The 21,255-nt window shown below is 40.5% G+C and overlaps 1 protein-coding gene across 1 annotated transcript in view; it reads right to left on the reverse strand.

Annotated features, from left to right (window-relative positions):
- KIF5C (kinesin family member 5C) overlaps positions 1 to 21,255 on the reverse strand; it is a 77,026-nt gene that overhangs the window by 36,425 nt on the left and 19,346 nt on the right. Inside the window, exons 2-8 of the mRNA XM_065840627.2 lie at positions 17,221 to 17,311; positions 11,542 to 11,615; positions 7,250 to 7,354; positions 4,471 to 4,519; positions 3,596 to 3,651; positions 2,627 to 2,714; positions 964 to 1,088 (exon numbers count right to left, since the gene is read on the reverse strand). Of these exons, the coding sequence (XP_065696699.1) occupies positions 964 to 1,088; positions 2,627 to 2,714; positions 3,596 to 3,651; positions 4,471 to 4,519; positions 7,250 to 7,354; positions 11,542 to 11,615; positions 17,221 to 17,311 (588 nt within the window). The remainder of the gene's footprint in view (positions 1 to 963; positions 1,089 to 2,626; positions 2,715 to 3,595; positions 3,652 to 4,470; positions 4,520 to 7,249; positions 7,355 to 11,541; positions 11,616 to 17,220; positions 17,312 to 21,255) is intronic.

Genomic DNA, 21,255 nt, shown 5'->3' on the forward strand with positions numbered 1-21,255 from the left:
CAAATTTAACATTCAGTATTATATGCAGGAATAGAAATGAACCTGATTAATGACTCAGGTGAACGGTTTCCACATTGCACCGATGGGTTATCAACGAGCGTGGCCCCAGGAGCATTCTGAAAGCTGCCTGGTCTATCAAACAAAATCTTTGCTTTTACTTCTCATTTCAGAAAGAAATAGAAATCTACTGCCACAGTGAAAGACATCGCTTCACCATGAGCAATTATTTTGACACGCACGGTAGTTACCAAGGATCCAGCTTGAATAAAGAATTGCATAACGTTGCAAAATGACGAGATTTAGGATTTATAATTAATCCACAGTTCAACAATTTTGACCACTCCAGAAGATGTTCGACTGAGAACTGGGAACACTGACATTTTTCCAGTGCAGTACTGTTCTAGACTATTACTCTTTTGGTAAGTAGACACGAGTTCTTTTCTGGTTAGTATTTTTCTATACTGGAAAGCATAAATAGTCATCACAATCCAGAGAGACATTCAGGGAACTTCAAATAGACTTCAGCTGTATAACTGCATTAACTGCTGTTACTTCATTGATCTAATACACTAAATAATTACAGAAAACCTAGAAATAGGATGTATGAATATAAGCAAATTAAAACAGCTGTCTAATTTGACAAATTACATAAAAATTATGCTACTTTCTTCAAATACCCATAACTAAATGATAAGCTATACAAAAGTACCCTGGTTCAATCCACTTCATTATAAATGAAGATATACTGCAGATTTGGGGGTTTTTCATTTCATAGCAATATTCCCAATCTGCTCCTTATCTCCATCCCACATTGAAGAAAATAAATAAAAGATTGCCGTACTAATGATAACCAAAGACAAGACTCTGTAAACCCGAGCTTAGTTTTGCACTGACACACGTTCCCATGACCGGCCTAGGGGCCCACCAGGATAATTCAGCAGTTTAGGAAAAAGGAAAGATCACCTTCTCGCTTCCAGCCAAGTCTACCAGGTAAAGCTTTCCACTGAGTTTCTTCTCAGTTTCCACATTCTCTTGTTTAATATTAATGAGGAAGATACTGTGGCTTCTAGAGCTGTGTTCATTCATATCTGCAGAGGAATCGCAGTTGGAAGATTTTGTTTAAGTTACTTTAAAACCCTACAGGAAATTATATTTCATCAGAGCTAGCCTATGGCTAGCAAATTCAAGAGTATAAGAGAAATAATAGGGTAAGAAATAAAGGTTCCGTCCTTTTGCTCTTCTTCATGAGTACAGGCAGCTCACAGAAAAACTGCTGGGATGTAACAGACACTATTTAGACAGAGAACTACAATGAGGATGTGTGTTCGGAATCCAAGACCGAGGAATAATTCTGAGCTGAGCAAGAGAATTTAAAGAGAAGTAATAATAATTGCAATAAAAAGAAAATGGGCAGGTTTCAGTGCAATTGTGTGAGATCTCCCAACATGTTATGCTTGTAGTTTCACAAAGTAGTAAAAAGAAAACATTAAGAATCTGTAAACTACTTCCTCAACTGTCTTCTCTATTTTCTCTGTTATCGTAAACCCCACTACCACCTCTCCCCCATTCACATTCACAGCAATATCTATATTTATATAAACTCTATTTTTCTCTTCCATCTCCAAACTCTTTTTTTTTCAATAACACCTCCAAACTTACTCCTTGCCATTTCAGTCCAGGTAAAATTCATTCTCCGTCAACTTATATCTGAACTTTCCTGTGTGTACCAAATGCAACAGGTAGTATCACAGCAAAAGGTGTATTTGCATATTTTTTGTTAAAGAGAATAGCAGAAACAATGGGAGAAAACATTACTCAGAAAAAAAGAGAATACATTTCTATTAGTATGATGATAAAGGCAAAGGAAAGCTAAAGTGATACAGTATTACCCAGTGCCTCATAAAAAATAAAATAAAATAACATAATAAATACCAACACATATCCAAACCCCCACCCCATCACCAAGACTGGAGTTCCAGGTTGAGGCTGTGCCAAGCTCGCTACTCAGATCCAAGGCTTCTTACAGTCTAAATTGGGAAATGAGCCAAAAATACCTGCCCTTTTTGTCACCGTACTGCTAGTAGGCAGCATGCAACACAATGTCAACAACTTTGTTTTTTAATTTAGGAATAATGTTTGCTCTGCTGTCGTTGGAACTCAGTCCAGGTCACTGCTTCACTGGGATGACTTGCAAGAGCTGAACAGGGAAGAGTCTGACGATTGCTCTGCAGTCTTTGCCTGCCGCTTGACCAGTGAATTTATCTGAGTTGTTGACTTGTAGCAAAAATGAAGAATGTATGTACACCATTTCAGTTATATATAATTTCAAAATATCTATACTATGTGTAACAATAGATGTATTGACGTTTTATATAACGATACTATAAAATACCACACATTAAATCCAGGAGTTCTCAAAGCTGAAAGTCAATAAATGTTTCTGTGCGCAGTGAAGCGGTAGGAAAAGTACAGTTCTATTTATTTTAAAGTGCTATAATTTGTGCATCATTACATCATTCACATAAGTAACTCCGATTACTTTGAGAACACGAAGAATCAATGGCATCACTAGGAAGCTACAACCACCCACATGTTATAGTCAGCAAAGCTTTGACAGAACACGTACTTGTAACGGCCACGTGCCGGTTAGCTTTCCCCTCATCGATGACATCCAAAACTTCTTCAGGACTAGATACAAATCTTTCTGTACAACCCTAGAAATATGCAAGGTGAAAACAGGAAAGTTTAGGATGTGTCCTAGTAGTCTAAATGCCATCAAGAAGAATATTTAGCACTGATGAACAAAACAATTAGAAGAACCATCTACATCCAACATGATCGTTAGCAAGGCAATGGACCAAAACCTGCCCTTGTGAGCCTTTCAGTCTCTGGGATAACCTGGGAGACAATTTTCTTTCACAAGATTAAAGACGTGGTCAAATCCACAGGAGAGTTTCTATATTTAGCACACATAGAATGATACAGCATATATTCCTATCACTAATTTGGGTTGGATTACACACTCAAATCAGTTTTTCTCTCTCAAACTACAAGACAAGATGCATAGTTCTTGTTCGCTTCCTTAATGCAATATTACTGAAGGATTATTTTATCTTTTTTTTTTCCCCCAGGATGAGAATAACCAGAATATTATATGTAGACTGTTAAGGCTTACGTACATTCCTAACAAGTGTATTACATCTAAGTGAGGGTCCAGGAAGTCATAAAAACCCAACAAATCTGTTCTAAGATACTGCAGGATTACAGCACCTACGCAACAAAGTATTAAAAACCAAAATTCTTCACAGTGTTCTCTTTCATATCTGACACAAAATGAGAATATAAATGCTTAAAATTCAACAGCATACTAACAAAATGTAGATGTTTAAAGTCAGGAAAATCAAATAAACATGACTCAAGCCTATTAATATTGCAGGGAACTGTCTAAATCCAGGGACCAGTACTACTTGAACATTCAAGACTCTGCACATGAGTTGAATCATCTCAGCAAATGCACTGGGATACAAATGGAAATGTGTAAATAAATGCATATGTGAGAAAGGATGAAAAAACAAGCATCAAATTTTCCTTATACCTTAACATATGGGACTCTGTTTTTATCTTCATGTACAGCGAGGTTTGTCTTTGACACTAGAAAAGAAGATGGAGAGCATTAGGAATATTCCACTTTATTATTATTACATTAGGAATGTTCACATATCTGTGAATGAATTAAATTTGTAAATGAGAACCGTAGTAATCTCCCACTCCTTATTAACGACCAATATTTCTGTTCCGTAAAACTTGTTTCTTGTTCTATCAATCTTGTACCTGTTTCTTTGAAGTTAACTTTATGGCACAAGGGCTTTTGTTTATCGCTTGGATCAATAAAATAAACCAATTTAGATTTTGCCAAAGCAGTAAAAATTTGAAAAGAGACAGAAGAAGTCAGTGGAACGGAAAGCTCAAATATATATTCCTGGTTTTGTGTTACCATTAGCACACACAATTCACACTTCCATCAACGCACAGCGTGCATACACAGCCACACAAATTGTAAAAGAGACAGATAACTCCCAGAAACTACCTAACAGAAGCTAAGCAAGGAATAAGTTGAACCCAATGTATTCTAAATTTAACAATAAAACCTCAACAGAACACTATATACATTTTTAAATTGCAGTTTTACTTTCAGAATATACATTACCAGTGAGGCTCAGATATGCCTCAAAGTCTGTAAAATTCTCTGTATGCATTGATTTCTAATCAGGCTCCATAGCACTGCAGAGATGGGTGCACGGGAGTCAGAGATCCAATGACTTCAGCTGCAAAATTCTCCTTCACAACATCAATCATACAGCTTAAATGTAAATCACTCTCAAAGAAAGTAATGATTTCCCCTTAGGGGCTGATTCAGAGCACCACACCAAGCCCAGCGCCACTTAGTCACATAAGAAATGCAGAACTTACCATCAAGCAGGTCCCTGATTTTGTCCAAATAGATCTCAAAGTAGGAAACCTAATAAAGTAATCATAAACAGAACAGATTTCAACTTTGGTGATCTAAAAATCTTTGTACCTATATTTCCATATCTGTCATAATAAAAAGCACCAAACTAAAATAAAAACCACCTCTCACATACTTTGAATCACATCTTTCACATGGAAGTATTTGTATTTTGAATGATCTACGTGTCATTGATCTTCCTCCATTTACCAATGGTTCACCAGGAAAGTACACAAAAAAACCCTTCAGACAAATCTTATCTTCATCATTTCTTTGGATGCAAAAATATTGAACCGAATCAAATGAATTCTGCTAATACCATACCAGCGCAGCTGCATCATGAGGATGGTAAATGTTGACAACTCTAAGAGGTACTTTGATATTCAGCAGCGCAAAAGCAGGCAGCCGGTTCAGGGGTTTCACATACAAGTTGCATAAGGTTAAGCAACATAAATTAAATTAAACTTTGAAATGAAGCAGATGTAAAAGTTCTGTCCTGAATCAAGTCTCAAAGAGCAAACTGAAAATGAGCTTTTCTGTGGCAAAGAGAGAGACAATTGTCTTAAGGGAAAACAAAAAGAGAAAGACTAAGCGGGGGGAGCATGAATGACTGGCTGAATAAAAGGGCAAAAGGAAATGAGTTAGGGGGGGATGCTTAACCATACCCTAAATAAGTTTTATCTATGGATTACTTAGGTAGAATACTAGATGGCTGAATTTTAGGTATCAGTAAACTCCAGCTATCTAGTAAAGTATCCTTTTCTCTCGTGTGAAAAATAAATTATATCTACTTTTTATATTGACGACTTGGTCTTCCTATGTGACAATTGCTTTAAACACAGATATATTTTGCTTTTGTGTATTTACTTCACCTGTGCCCCATTTAAAGCATCCTCTGGACCAGCTCTACCAACCACCTGCTTCACCCAGACTCATCTCTTGTGCTTTATTTTACCCTATTAACACTCCGCTGAGGACCGGCACACCCAGCAGACAGCGAGCTCCCCTCCCCATTCTAAACTCATCTCTATTAAAGAGGGAGAGGGATAAAATTGTATTCATTTTCAATGTTGGCTCAGTTATTAAAAGAGTGTGACAGTTTGGTTAAATTCTTGCTCCCGCTGACAGAACACGCATTTCTCTCAGTGACAGCTCCCTGTACAATCACTCACTCATTCACTGCTACTTAGGCAGCTTTTCTGTTAAGATATTCATAATCGTTAATAGGAAACCACTGAAACTGTTCAGTGCTGGCAGAGCATGATTTATAAAGTGATGATCTTCTGCCGGGACAGGAATTTACTGTGTTTTGTACAAGAGGGTCCACACCTGTTGGTATCCAAGTGCTCCCATGTAGAATAAGCAATAGCCACAGGAGAGCTTTCCAGATGATGAAAAGAAATCAGTGTCACACCTATGGAAGCCACTTCTACGAAAATTCAGAGGTGTCTTTTAAGGAAATCAATATTTTACAATTAAAATATAATTTACTTATTTATATGGTTTATTTGTACTTTGTATGTCTGTTTCTTCTGTCTGTACTCCAGGAGCACACCCACAAACAGTGTCTTAGTACAAAATCACCTACTCCTTCCGAGACATCAGTAACTGGTTCACAGGTACTCTAGGAAAAAAAGAATACATATATACCCCCAGAAGTGCTTCAAGGGATTCAGTACAAGCAGCACTAAGAAGTCACTCAACTCCAACTTCTAGGCACAAGCGGAACAGAGGAGGAGATCTCAGAGAGCTCTCCCGCTCACAGCAGAAGGGACAGTGTTTTCATGGTCTACCTGTGCTCAGCTGCTTAACCTTCCTGAAGCCACCTAGGTATATATTGTGTGTTCTATGGGAAGGATGGCACAGCAGAGTACTTATTTTTCCTGTAATCCATAGAGTAATTTTACTGCTGTCCACTTGGAAGAGAGGTGCACCCTGGTCCCAACTGTGCCAGATGGACCTGAGAGCTCCCCAGGAGACCGGATGAACAGCAGGAATTCAAGGTCACTCAAATAATTTGAGATCATATGTTTGGTATCACAATAAGGACAGGGGAAACATATCAGCTGTTCAGCTGTTCAACTCAAGACTTAGTCCGCCAGAAGTGGTGGATGCCCCATCCCTGGAGACATCCCAGGCCAGGCTGGACAGGGCTCTGAGCAACCTGAGTTGGTGAAGATGTCCCTGCTCATGGCAGGGGTGGCACTGGGTGACCCTTAAAGGTCCTTTCCAACCCAAACTATTCTATGATCTTAAGGAATCCATATGTAAGAATTTGAGACTAAAAATTACTCCTAAACATCCTTCCTTAAATTGCCCAGAGCCATCTTTCCTCCATTTCAAACCCATATATTATGGAGGACCATTTATGTCACTGAGATAGGAACAACATTCAGACATTATGCAGATCAGTAGTATTACAGTCAGTTGGGCTCAGGTACAGTCTTTGGAGAAGCTGCAGTGAAATAAGTCTGTTCTTTCTTACCAAATTGCCTGTCAACAGTGGTGAGAGACAAGGCAACCAATGGAGTAGCAAAGCTGAGCTGAAAACACACTCAAAAAATTTCTATAGTAACTGTATTGGATTATTTCTATTAAACATCCTCAGTAATGGTTTTTTGAGTTGTAACAGGGAAAAAGGAAAAGTTCTGCAGCACAACGTTGTAACACAACTGCAGATTTCCCATCCAGCACAACTTTCTTCCATCTGACTCATTACGCAACACGTCATTCCGCATTTACCTTTATATGAAACTCCAGGTTTTCATCCATGGAATAGATGTGATCAAAGATGTCATGTGCAATTCTTGGAATGATTCCCATGAGCTGAGGGTCGTGCAGCTTCCCCTGCGGACACAAAAGCCAACGGTAACTTGGAAAGCCTCGCTCGGGCACAACAGAGGAGAAAACCTTGTCCACACACACCTTCCTCCACTGGGTCCCTCTGCCTGCTGCTCTGGGGGGGATTTACTTGATATAAGTGCACAGAAAAGGTGGCAGAACAACTCGGCATGTTACCGCTCTTCACTCAACGGAGCATCTATTTGTTTTGTCAGCTCCTGCCATTTGCCAAGCGTGCTATCTTGCCGCTACTTACAGTGTCACTCTCCGACCAAAGACAGAGGAATAAACACAAACGAACGTACAGATTACAGCCTGCTTCCTCCACTTAAATCAGATATTTGGAAACATGTCAGAAACAAGAAGTATTAAAGCATTTTGTTTCTCTTTCACCACTATGCTAGAAAGCTAAAGGGAAATCTGGGTTGCGGGGATTCGGGGATTAGAGTAATGTATTCTGATTTGAGCTTGCTGGGCCCATTGCCAGGGAACTGTGCCTTACAAACACCACTGCTCTCCATGTTAATTTGCACAACTACCTTCCTCTATTCTGTCAGGGACTGAATATTAACTAAAACCCAACAATATCCCTGGCTGCGTGGCTCCTTTTTGTTGCATTGCTCTTTTTGGAAAAGCCAGACACGTACAGGAAAGGAAACAGCACTTGAAAACTGAATAGAAATAGCTCAAAAGGAAAACCTTTTCTGACTACGGCGTACACCATATTGTTATTTCCAAATGTTTTATGAAACCACTTAAATATGTAATAACAAGTCAGTAGGTATAAGACTCCATCAGAATGTAGTGTCTAGAAACTCTAATACACCTTTCGAACATATATTTGTCCAAGTATCACAGCCCCTAGCAACACAACAAAGCATCTTACACCTATGTCAAACAGTGGTAAGAAATCATTTTGTTTAAATCCAGTGGATAACTATAGAATTCCAAATCATGAGAAGTCAGATTTGATCTGTGACTGCTAAAAGTTATTAATCACCAATTTTTTTTTTTTAGTAAATTAGGAAGAAAATCATACACATGTACCTGTGTTTCTCAATATTATGCATGTTTGTGAATGACTAGTGGGGCACATTGACCAGTTTTCCAAGTTTCTCAGCCTTTATTAGTATATTCAAATATAGCTTTTCTTGACATCGCCCCCTTTATGCTAAAGCTGGTGAAATGACAGTCAACTTCTAAGCATCAGCCTAAGATGAAGGAAATTTAACATGAAGAACTGACACCGTCTCTCCCTCTACCTCAAAGTTTGTATTTAAAGCAGTTACGGCTCCTGCCCTTGAATTACACATCTTGGGGAATAAAGAAGTGGGGGGGAATACAGAAAAATTGGTTACATTGCTGATTGCCTTCCCTATAAAGCAGCACTCAGCTGGATCTAAACCGTGAGTATTTTGCGTATATTACACATACAATATTACCTTCTGCAGCAGAAGCAGTTAAATGCTATACCATATCCAACATGGTAATAAGCTTCTCAGAAACTAAAAAGTCCTTGTTTTATGATACATGATTGTATTTCAGACTATGAGAATGAAATAGAAGGTGATTAAATACACTAAATCCCTGATGTAGGGGAAAGCTTGTATGCATAAACACACAATTAAACCAACCCCCAACACTTCGTATTTCTTCAGTGCACATGAATGCAACCAAAGGTCTGTCTGTGTGATACAGCCCTGCAAGATGCGCGATTCCTAAGGCAGCAAAGGCACCTCCAGAAGGAGAAATGCTGGAGCGACGCAGTGCCCTGGTTTCTACAGCAGCTTTGATGGAGCTGGGTTGTTAGTTGAGCCAAAGGACAGTTTGAATTCGAAGTTTCATTGCAGAGACCTCTGTCTGCACAGAGATGCATCAGCCTTGGGGTCACTGCACCAGGTAAACCTCTCCCCTAATGATTATTTGGGCTCTGGGTGACAACTTATGAAAGTATTTCAATTAAAGTCTCCTAGCCTCAACAAGCCCTCTAATAATGATGCTTTCCTTTACATAGCTTTGTCTAGCTCAGAAGAGAAATCAATCTGTAAAACATGATTAAGTGTGTATGTAACTTAATCGCTGCATCTACAACATTTTGGGCTTGGGCTTTCTCACGGTTTAAGTCAGTAGGAAGCTCAATGAAGCAAGATCACATTAAATGCTTTAGGAAGAAAAGGTGAAGATCTTTAAAACACTGTAATACCAGCACACTCTGATGTATTGGAAAAAAATGATCATTTTTACTGTATTATAAATGGATTTTATTTTTTAAACCAAGAGATGACTGAGGCAAGTCCCACTATAATTTATGGAGACCATAAACTGGAAGGGAGGAGGAAGGTAAAGGCCGGGTACTCACTGGCAAGCTGGCATCAGAAAACCCCTAACACCCTCCTGGATTTCGCTGTGACCTCAGGCAGAGTTTGGGGCAACGCGCTGCTGCTGACACTGCAGTTAGTGACTCCCCCCGAGCACCAGGACAGAGAGTTCTCTGCTCATTAAAGCCTCTCATTTTAATAAGAACATTCATTTCCACTTTTAAACATAGCAGGCAGGCAGTAGCTAGTGAAGCGTAGACATAATAACTGCAATCCATAGGGACCTAGTATTGGAAACTCCACTATATGAAGTGGAGTTAGCTCATCAATACAACCTTACGGGCCAAAATACATCATTTTTAAGAAGGTTTTGGTTGTATCCTGCTATACAAGTTGGCAAATGTTTTCTCTAGCACAGAAGAAAGAGCTATGTCTATCAGAAAGCCTACTCTGGCTATGTTATAGTACTGTGTCCTGTTAAGCTTAACACCAGCACTACGAAGCATTTCACATTTCACAGAAAATCCTCCATAACAGCTTTACCAAGAGGATTTACTATTTCTTCAACTTCAGACTATTTTTTTCTTCCACAACATACTTCAGCAACTTTACAAGAGGATGTTAGGTTAAAAGGGAGATTAAAACTGAATATAGACTTTATTCCACACTAAAATGACAGGTCTTTCTTTATTAAAGAAGTAAACCAGCCATTTTTTCTACAGTCGTTTTCTTTATCGCAGCTTGTAATTCTGAATACAAATTGGCTTTAAGAGATCTTTCCCCACGCCATGTGGAAGCACCAGCTCAAGCCCTGCAGACATTTTGATTTAATTACATTCAGAGCTGGTGGATTACTCAGCCATTGTGCCATCTGTGAGGGCTGAGCAACTGATTTCCCCCATCCTCGCAAGGACAGACTTAATTAGACGTGAGGCATCAGTTATTGCATCCTCCAGGAAAGGAACAACGGTAGCAATCGAACAGCAATTCCACCAGGGCCTGCTGGCCTGGTAGAATATTGCTTCCCTTCTTTAACCTTCGGGTTAGATAGGTCACCTCTGTTAATTGTGTGGTAAAACCATCTGATGCTGTTAAACAAATGAAAGCTCCTTTTTTTCCTTTTATTTAGCAAGATTTTGCTGTAGCCCTCCTGTTTATGAAGTTCACAGTTGAACTGAAATGCTCCAAAACACACAAACCCAGCTCATACAGCGTTGTGATGGAACAATCCTACGTGAGGATTAAATGCTTGAATGATCTTCCTCTTTTAGCAAGAGCCTGAAATAACTGTCTTCTAACTGAACAGATAAAAACACAAGAAATAAAAAAAACCAAACTACACTGTCATACTTCATGTAGCAGAAATATGAAGAGATTTAAGACTTTAGCCACTGGAATTTGGTATAATTTGGTATTTTTCTCCCCCAAAGCACCAATTCTCAAATTCATCCATCTGTGCTGCAGCATGCCAGAGCGGTATTCCCAGGGGAGTGCAAATGAGAAAACCAATAACCCAGGCATGAATTTTCATAATCCTGCATGCAAGGGAACTCTACAGACCCTAGTTACTGTTTTCATTCGTGGATTAACAAATCTCACTCAAATCCTTTAAAATATACACATACCTAAACTATTATGACATACAGAGAAGCTACACTTGATATTTTTGACTCACCATTTGTTAGCTTAGACGTGTCTTGAAAAAGACACATGGAAAGAAATGCTACAGCTTAAAAGGCAGGAGAAGCTAAACATACCCAGATCTCTTTTTATATGTCACTCAGAGCTGAGTGCTCCAGATAGCTGGCTGGTTCAGGTAATTGGTACATTTAATTCTACAGTTGCTACCAAACTGAATCCATTTTGCCACCGTACCTCCATAGTATGCGTTTTTCCTGACGATGTCTGTCCATAAGCAAAGATTGTGCCATTGTAGCCTTCAAGAACATCTGCAAGAAGGAGGAAAACAATTAAAAATCATATTGATGTCTGAAAGCAGGACTATCAGCATTTCCTAAGCCTTCTACAACGCTGAAGTTCAATTAGAAAATAGTCTGTGCAATAAAGAATGGAAAAAATATGACATAGGTACTTATCTTTAGGTAAAACAAATTCATAACAAAATCTAAATCAGAGAATTACTGACATCTCTCTCACTTTCTCGGAAAAAAAGCTCTGGACACTAAATGCTATCCAATATACCTGTGTAATGTGGAGATGCATTTTACACCATCACGTAACAGAGAGAAACTTACACAAACTCATACTTTTTCTACTACTATAACACCCTCAACTGTTCACGGCCTCATTGATTTCCAAACCTGTCTGCAAAGCAGGAGAGCAAAGCAAGAAGTCAAAGAGCAATTTGCTTTATTGAAAATGTACTTCTCTCAAGGCAGAATGAATAACTGTATATGGCATTCAGATATATAAAAATCCATTTTTAAGCTCAGAAGGATCCCCGGGCCCCTGAGGGCAGCAGGAAGGACACTGGCAGGGGACTCGCGGTGGGACACCCGCTGTCTCTGTGCCACTGAGCCCCATGCTCAGAGCTGGGCTAAACGTTTCTCACCCTCTGTATCAACACTAACAGATGCTACCAGGAGATAAAAGTATGTGTGTGTGTGTGGATTTATAGTAAATATATACACACGCCTGTATTATAATCTCCTTGTTTATATCTCCATACCTATGCTTGTAGACAGGCCAGACAGGAAGGATAATTAAATAAGTTACATTGAAATAATATAAAAATAAGGAAGAAGAAACAAGCATCAAAAAAAAAAAAATCATAGAAAAATCACAGATAGGTGATTTCAAAGAAAACAAACACATAAAAGAGAGGAAACGGAAAGAGATCTTTTTCAAAGACAACTCCTACATAGACCTACTTTTTGTATGCAGCAATACTGAGTAAGGGTGACATTGGAATGAAGCCATTTTATTCATTGTAAATGAAGCCATTTAAAAATCTATATTCTAGTTAAACACAGAGTGTAACTGCTTAAGTTGTGGCAGAACTGTTTTGCAGAGCTGGAGAGGACAGACTGTGGAGCACCTGCCAGAGGTTACACAGAGCTCCAAAGAGGATTGCTGCAGAGTTCTCTAATCTTAAAATCTAGGAGGTAGACAAAATTAAAGGCTATAATTACTGTCATTCTTGTATTAACTTTTGGTATGAACTTGGCATCCTCATCTGTTTATAAAAGCAGAGACACTGCTTATCCTTGTTTTTAGGTAACAAGGTTTAAAATTAGTATTACTAAATAATAATTACAGAGACAAAAACTGGTTGTGTGATAGAGGTCCAGCCATAGCAGCAGTGCTACCCCAAGTTCAGGCCTTCCACCCATTACTTCACCAACAGCCTTCAAAACAGCGCCAAATTTCACATTATGGATATTTTGAAACATTCATTCCCCAGTTCCCTTCTGGAGGTAACATCTCATTGATCTTCAGCTGCACACGGAAGGAACTGGAGCGGAGGGAAGGGCCACAGCAGCGGCTGGAACGCGGGAGGAAACCGCTGGGAACCTCGCACCACCCTCACCACCCATTCACCTGGGCTTTTGGGGGTGCGATTTTCACGGTGTTTTTTCAAATACACCCTCACACACACATATAGAAGCACAAGAGAGGAGCAGTCATATTTAACTTTTGAGGCTACATCCCGTATCTATTATGTATAGAACTCTTTATCTTAGCCTGCAAGACAAGAAAATATTTGGACTTTCCTAAAATCTAGCTGGAAGCTGGAAAAAAATAAGGTTCATTATCCTCTTTAGATGAAAACCAGTAAATGGGGAAGATGAGCTGAAATGTAAGATGCATAGAACTAGAGTCTCAACGGTGTTTAGGTATAGAAAATAGAAATAATTGTCCCGGGGGGTCGGTTCAGAAATCCTTGAGCAAACGTGCAAATCCCGCTTGTTTCTAAAGCATCCAAATACCTTTAAATTTCCAGGACAGTAAAACAGAATCTAAGAGTTCGCTACTACTATTTCCTTTATTTTTTTTGGCAAACTTGGTTAACTTAATAAAAAATAGTTTGAATTAAGGAAAAAAAAAGCCTTATTTTCTCCAGGGGAATGCAGGTACAACGTCAGCTCTACACTGGTACACAGCCTAAGGGGAAAATCATCTGATTAATCAAGTGTTATGTAAGAAAACTGGTCAGAATTTGCATAAATATATACTAAGATACACTGCTGCTTGAGGAAGCACAGATAAGTAATTTACCTTCCCAATTAGCAAAAAATATCTTATTCTATTAAAAAAATCGTCCTTTGCTTCACCTGCAATTCAAAAGATTGGTCATGTCAGTAGCAGGATATTTTTGCTGGAAGGCTTTCCACCTTAACATAGTTAATATACCATCTGTCAACTGAATGAAGAGAGAAGACAGTCCCCAATATAAACAGCCTGCACAAAACTTAAGAGCAAGCTAAAAAACAACAGATGAAAAGTGACTGAACAAATATCAGTTGGGATTTTTACATAACTCACAGCAAATTAAAAAAAACCCAAGCGCTTTTCTTATTGCTGGTCCAACTCTCTCTACAATGACTTGCAGTTTGATTTACCCTCCCCATAAATGTCACCCAACTGCTGCCAGATGCCTTTTTCCTGACAACGATGGACAGGACAAGCAGCAACAGCCTCCATGTGCAGCCCTTGTGTCGGGGCTACAACACAGACTCACGCGGGTGTAGGGGCACAGAAAGTCTTTGCAGCAGCCCGGGAGCACAGCAAAGCTCAGCAACACGTGCCCAAGAGCGGTGGTGGACTTTGGACCTTACAAAACGAACAACCGACAAGTACAGGAATCTTAATGGCAAGAAGAAAGACCAAATGGTCTTTAAAATGTCCTTTCACCCCCATTTCTACAACCAAGTTTAGCTCAATACTTATTATTTCCATCCCTAAACTTTTTAGTTGTGCAACTCAGCATTTGAGGCCCATATGTGGAACCAGAATAGAAAGTCAATGAGCTACCCAGTGAGAGCCACCCCACCACCCCAAAATCATTAAAGCCATTTTCTCCTCCTCACAGAACAGACAAATGTGCAGATGTTCATACATGCACAAACGTGCTCACAGCTCAAACGCTCAGCAATAGCTTGGGTCATTGTACATTCTCCCTTGAATAGAATTGTAAGAAGAATGCAAAATCCAGACACAGACATCCATCTGTGTAGATTAAGAAAGCTGTTTTCTGGCAATTGAGAGCAATGAGGAACAAAGCAAAAGTGGTGGCAATCACACACTATTGTTCCCTTTCAGATTTAGCGCTATTTCTTAGTTTGGTTCAAAAAATGCAAACACAAGTCCCCCAACCTGTGGCCATAGGCACCAGTGATGATTCCCCAGGCGCTCCCACCACTGTACTTTGCCTTTGGGAGAACCTTGAACAAATCCCATCCCAGCGCCCACCCTGATGCAAATCCCTGTAACACACGGATTGCTTCTCCTCCTCTACAAAACTCCTTGTTTCCCATGTTCCTCACGTATGGAATGTGAAATACTTTGACTTAGCCATTGTTTACTTAAACCCAATCTCATTTCTTCTTTAGTGAAAAAAACCTCATTTAGATCATTCTTATTGTCAACATAGTTATTATAACCGTTTTTTTAGAGACTGTTAGGCCAGCTGGCATTTTCTGTAATAACATTAATCACAATGAAACCATCAGCCATTTCACTGGAGTATAATGCAATCTGATAACAAATGCTAACCTTGAAAAGCTATCTAAAAAAGTCTCCAAGATTTAAATAGTGCTCCAAGTTGTAATGCACTCAGCTCTTATTTCCATATAGTAAATTACATTGCTCCAGTCTATCAGAAACAGCCTGGTCCATTTCACATTCTTCACTTTATTAGGCTTTACACTGGAAATTAAGCATAAGGAAATGTAAGCCCAGAGCTCAAGAGCATCAATCCAGTAACGCCGTGCTCTCCCCATCTCGCCGTCTCACTCTTCTCTTCTCCTCTCCTCCCTCTCCCTTTCTCTCCCTCCCCACCCTTCTCCTTCTCACTTTTTGTCTCTTTTTTTCCCCATTTCTCTTTTCCTCTCTTCTACATCCTCCCCCCCCATCCAACTTGCCTGTCAAGGTATCTAGAAGGTCCAACATATGTGCAAAAGCATATTTTCATTCTATTTTCAAACAGGCCTTTGGAAAGTATTTGCCTTTATATTTGGTTAATGAAGAAGACTTGGTCACTGATGTAGATCTTCCAAATTGCTCTCAAACAGGATTTTATTTCGCCATTTTCAGAGGAAACCAGTTTCCACAGGGGATATAATAGCCTCTCCAAGTCTACAAAGAGCGATGTGCTGCTTCTGTCAGCACACACTGTACCATTGAAACAGCTCCCCAAACTTCCAAAAGTTGAGTGGCATGTCAGCAACCCAAACTAATGATTTTTAAGCTCTACAACTCCAGTCCCACCAGCTTTTATTACAGGTTTAGCCGTCTGAAGTCAGAATTGCCGTAATTAGGTTCCCCTCTGAGAAGAGGCAACTGAAGTCTTATGACTCATTTCCTCTCTCCAACATCAAATAATTTAGCTCCTGGTCCTCATCACCCATCATCTAGACTACGCACACATTGGTCTGCTCCGAGTTGTCCCAACAAGCTGAGTAACTTCCACCAGAACAGAGCCCAGGGTTCGCCGCAGCGCTGCTCACCCGGGGACGTCTCCCCACCGGCAGACACAGAAACTCTCAGCAGATCCAGCTCCACCTCTGAACCACTGGTGAGTTCTTCAACACCGCTTCAGTAGCTTCTGCCCCTCTGAAAAACCCCAAAGCTCTCATGCCACTCCCATTGTCTCCGTACTTTGATTCAAAAACCAAGAACCAGATCCTGCGGGGAACAGGGACACCACAGGAGGCCAGGGAACAACTAGACCAGGTACTACTGGTAACCCCTGAGATGCTGGACAAGTTGTAATACCAGTGTGGATGGACTATCCAGCATCAGAACCAAGCAGGAGGTCTGAGGATGGTTTGGGAGGCGTCAATTAAATTCGCCAACCAAAAAAGTTTGATTCTCAAATTCAAATATTGAAATTTCAACAGTTTATGAAGGTTTTGTTTTAAACAAATAGGGTGCTATTGCACAGGGACTTGTGCTCTCATTTCATTTTTAAAATACAGCTACAAAACCAGTGCTGTTTTTCCTTTAATGGCCCATCATTCCATTCTAAGACTCCATGCTCATCCCGTCCTGAACAGTCCCACACAGCATTAAGAATACGCTTTTTGTCACTTATATCACAAAAAGCAAGTATTGCGTGGAGTAATAGTCATACACAAGGAGAAAGTAAGGAACAACTAATGCAATTCCTTCAGCTGTTTGTTTTGTTTTTTGGTTGGGTTTGGTTTCTTTACACAGACAAGCCCTTAAAAAAAGAAATGCTTGGAGTTACTAATTACTAAACCCCCATACAGACAACTAAACAGTTATTATCCTGTCTTCAAATAGCTTGAGGGGATAGTGAGACATCTTTCTCCCTTCCCCCAAACATGAATAAACAAAGACAACACCTACCTTTAACAATCTGCTTGGCACAGGCATTATAAACTTGTTCCTGCGTTGTATTAGGAGGTAACACTCTATCAAAGACATACGGCTTCCCTTGCTGCAAACAAAAGAGAAACTCTGTAAGATAAAGAACGCTTCAAACAGTTTACAGACCCAATTTAACAGGCATGCTGAAATGCAGCATTTACTACAAAGGAAGCCATTCAGGGCAATGGAGACGGCAATATTTTGTTGACTAAACAGATGTGACATCTCATGTGTTCCAAAACCGTCTTTTCTATAGCTGGCAAATAAACTGTGGCATATGTTTCCTGTGTGTTCACATTTGGGTCAGCAGCTACAGTTGCAGGAAACAATAAGCTGAAATATCAGCCATTGAAAGTTGATTATTTTCTCCCTCTCTTGGGAGTTATGGGGGAATAGCCATATAAATATTTGCAAAGGATTTGCTGTTCGTTACTGGAAACTAGAGAAAGCTGTGGTGCAAGAAACAGCGATCAAAGGGGAGAGGATGAGAGGTTTGCAGGTCCTGAGAGCTGCCTCCTGCTGAGGCCGGGGTGGCCCAGCACACAAGATGTTCCTTCAGCAGAACCAGCCTGGTTTCATTTCTAAAAGCGCAGGTTAGACCCAAATCAGGCAGCCCAGTCAGGCTGCTATGTTGCCCTAAGCTTGTATTTTATTCAGAAATTGTCATGATTTTTACCCTTAGCAGCAACAAATAACAAGATGCTGTGTGGAAAGAGCTCCAAGATGATGTTTTGAATGGGACTGGGGCCATTTCCAGGTTTTGAACCATCACAGACGCTGAGCTGCCCTAATTCCCAGGTGACACCGCAGCCGACACTTGTTCCTATGTATATACGGTGTAGCACAACCCACACATACACTTCCAGAACATGTTGATTCCTCTTTGTAGCGAGTATAATCGGTTACAAGAGAAACACATAATAGCAATCCTAAAAATAGGTTTGCATGACACTTAAAAGGCAAATCAATTCTTAAGACAGCAGTTCAGCTCCTTACAACTCAAAAACAAGCAAGACATTTGCATTTAAAATACTATTCCTTTATTTAAAGTTACACTAAGCGGACACGGAACATCTTTCTCATCTTCCATCAAAGCCTGTAATATTTCCCTTCGAAGACATGACACCTGCTCCGAGAACAGCGTAACGAGGGCTTCAAAGCTGACTGCGAGGTGGCTGGGTACCCGATGCAGGAGTCTCGTTCTGTTGAGTTGACGTGCCATTTCTGCCACTTGCCGCCAGCTGTTCAAATGCTGTGCTCAATTAGCCATTTTTGTCACACTTTGATTTTACTTCAAGCATATCATAAGCTTACACTTGCCTGCTCCTTAAACTCAGCTACTTAACAGCCATAGGGGAAAATAAGACAGAGAGATGTTTGCCCACAATGTGTGTTTGTCATGTTTCCTCCCAGAATTTCAGATCTCAGGATAAGGCAGCAATTTATAAAGCATTTAGTAAAGAATTCATGGTCTCGTGCTGGCATGGGGTGAACACTGGGTCATCCAAGCACCCCTCTTGGTAAGACACGAGACCAAAGAGGTGGCCCAGACTGACATCCCAGTGTTGCCCCAGACTGACATCCCAACGCAGCCCCAGACCCAGACCAACATCCCAAGGCAGCCCCAGACCCCAGTCCTCACCCCCAGCCCCCGGGAGAGCAGTGCGATGTTGGGAGCACCCAGCTGGTACCCACCCCAAGCCCTATCTCTCCAAAGCTTTCCACGACTGTGCACACTGTGTGGTTCTCAGCCAGACACCACTCTTCTTTCCCAGGATGAGAAGGGCCACCCAGCCTTGCCATAACTATTCTAGAACAACTTCTAAAATTGTGGGGTTTTTTTACCTACTTACCCCCGTTTTGCTTATTCCAAGCACTAGACAATAAGCCCTAATGCAAGAGGCCAAAGACCACATGGACACACAACCTCAGCCAGCCACTTATTTATTTCTGAGTTGAGGCTTATTCACTAAGCAATGCAAGAAAGTAGCAGAGAGCGATGCCAGCACATCATCCTATCACGGCAAACACAGCGCTCCAGGCACACATTGCCCCGGTGCCATCAATCCAGCTCTTCTACCGAGCTCTCAGCAACTATAATATCAGAGATACCCTGAAACAATCCCATCATAATTGTGCTGCAGGCAGCTGAAAGAGGCACTGGCTACAACTGTCATTTATCTGCCAAGCTGAAAAGCTGCAAATGTTAAAGCAGCAATTCACAAATGTGCTACCTAAGTCCAATTTCTTCCTCCCTTCTGGGAAGCTAAAACACTGAACACCCATCACTGATATGTGAAGAAAATACACGAATGTGAAGGATCACAAGGCATCTGTCACCAACTGCACAAAATGAGAGCGCTCTGTTATCCAAGCAGCACTTATAGGTTTCGGGGGAGGGTTTTTGTGCTTCAAGCCTGTCTTGGTTTGGGGATTTTTCTGTTTTAGAGGTTGTTATTAAGCTCTTCATTGTGACAGACTTCCCTCAAAGGTAACAAAAGCCACATCCAGCCTACAAAGGCAACATGCTGGCAGATCCCAAGGTTTTGCTCCAAAACACAGAGGGACGGTGAGCAAGCATGAACATCACCTTATTTTTAGCACGTTCCCAAGCAGTACTTTGGCCCTTACTGTCAACTTCAGAAATAACATAACAGCTTTTATTTTTTTTTTCCAGATGTAACTCAGCCTGACTTAAATGCCAATATCAGGGAGATTTCAGCCCTATTAGAGCTTACTCAAGAAAGTAATAAGCAGATAGAAAGAAAGTGTTATTTTCTGAGCTGATGATAACAGTTTTATCTGTGCACCTCCTCCATACATTATTTTTCAAACTTTCTCATTATATGCGGTGTATTATCTCTCATACATAAATCACATCTTCCTTCCTATGCCATTTCTTCCTACCGTCCCCCTGACAGTCTGTTCCATTAACTTGTGCCACTGCTGCATAATGGCTGGGATAAGTGCTCCCATCCACCCACACAATTCCTGTTTGAGCTGTATTGACAGCAAGATAGATTCTATTCTGGCCATTCCATAGCGCAAGGAATGATATTCCTATGTATTGCCAATTATTTCACCAGCTTAACGTACAGAGTTTCCTATTGAGTTTGCAGGCTGAGGATATCACAAGCATAAAAAGGACCAAACCATAAATGTACGTGCTACCAAAACAATCATTTTTAAGCAACATCACAGAGCAGTGCTATCATTAGAAGATAATGCAGTCTCAATTAAAAACAAACAAATATATTTCCTGTTTTTTTCAAAAAATAAATAAACCTCAACTCTCCTAAATTCCACATAGACAGGAAATGAGAAGCGCTCAGTGCTTAGAGCTGCATGCTAAGAATGAGGAGTCTTAATGCAATTTCATTATTAATTCTCTGTGATCTTCAGATGTTCAGGGTCGACTCCACCAGTGTACCTGTGGGTTATGATGCTAAGCAAGGTAACACCCAACTTCCAGGAATGTGAGTTCAGAGGCAGAATCCAGAGGTCAAGGCTCATCCCCAAAGTGCCTTATAAAAACCACAGGTCAGGTGAGATGACTCAGAACAGAATCTCCAACAGCCAGCACGTAGCTCAGATATTTAATTGCTGAAGTAGAAAGGAAGAAGAGAGCATACAAACTGCTGCGTTTCTCTGCTTTTTGGGGGCTGTAAGGAGATGTTTGAGTCTGAGGAGGAATTATAGCTTGAAACCATTCCCTAGAATTATAGATACCATCCAGATTTCTCCCAGAAGAGATACAAGTTTGTTCTGCTTAAGCAGACAACAGCTGGGAGCAAGTTATGTGACAACTGGCAGTTGGGAACGTGCCCAGTGCAGTTCCGACCCCAAACGTGCTGATGGCAGAGGTGAAGCTCCCTCTACTCGCCTGCAAAATATTGTGCCAGTACATCCTCGAGGCAAGGAAAGGAAGGGATGCAGCTGGTTTGGGAGAAACAAACATGGGACAAAAGGACAAAAACACCAGCCATGTAAGCAAGGTGCTGGTCACTATGCTCG

This window comes from Patagioenas fasciata, chromosome 7 (assembly GCF_037038585.1).
Source record: "Patagioenas fasciata isolate bPatFas1 chromosome 7, bPatFas1.hap1, whole genome shotgun sequence".
Lineage (NCBI taxonomy): Eukaryota > Metazoa > Chordata > Aves > Columbiformes > Columbidae > Patagioenas > Patagioenas fasciata.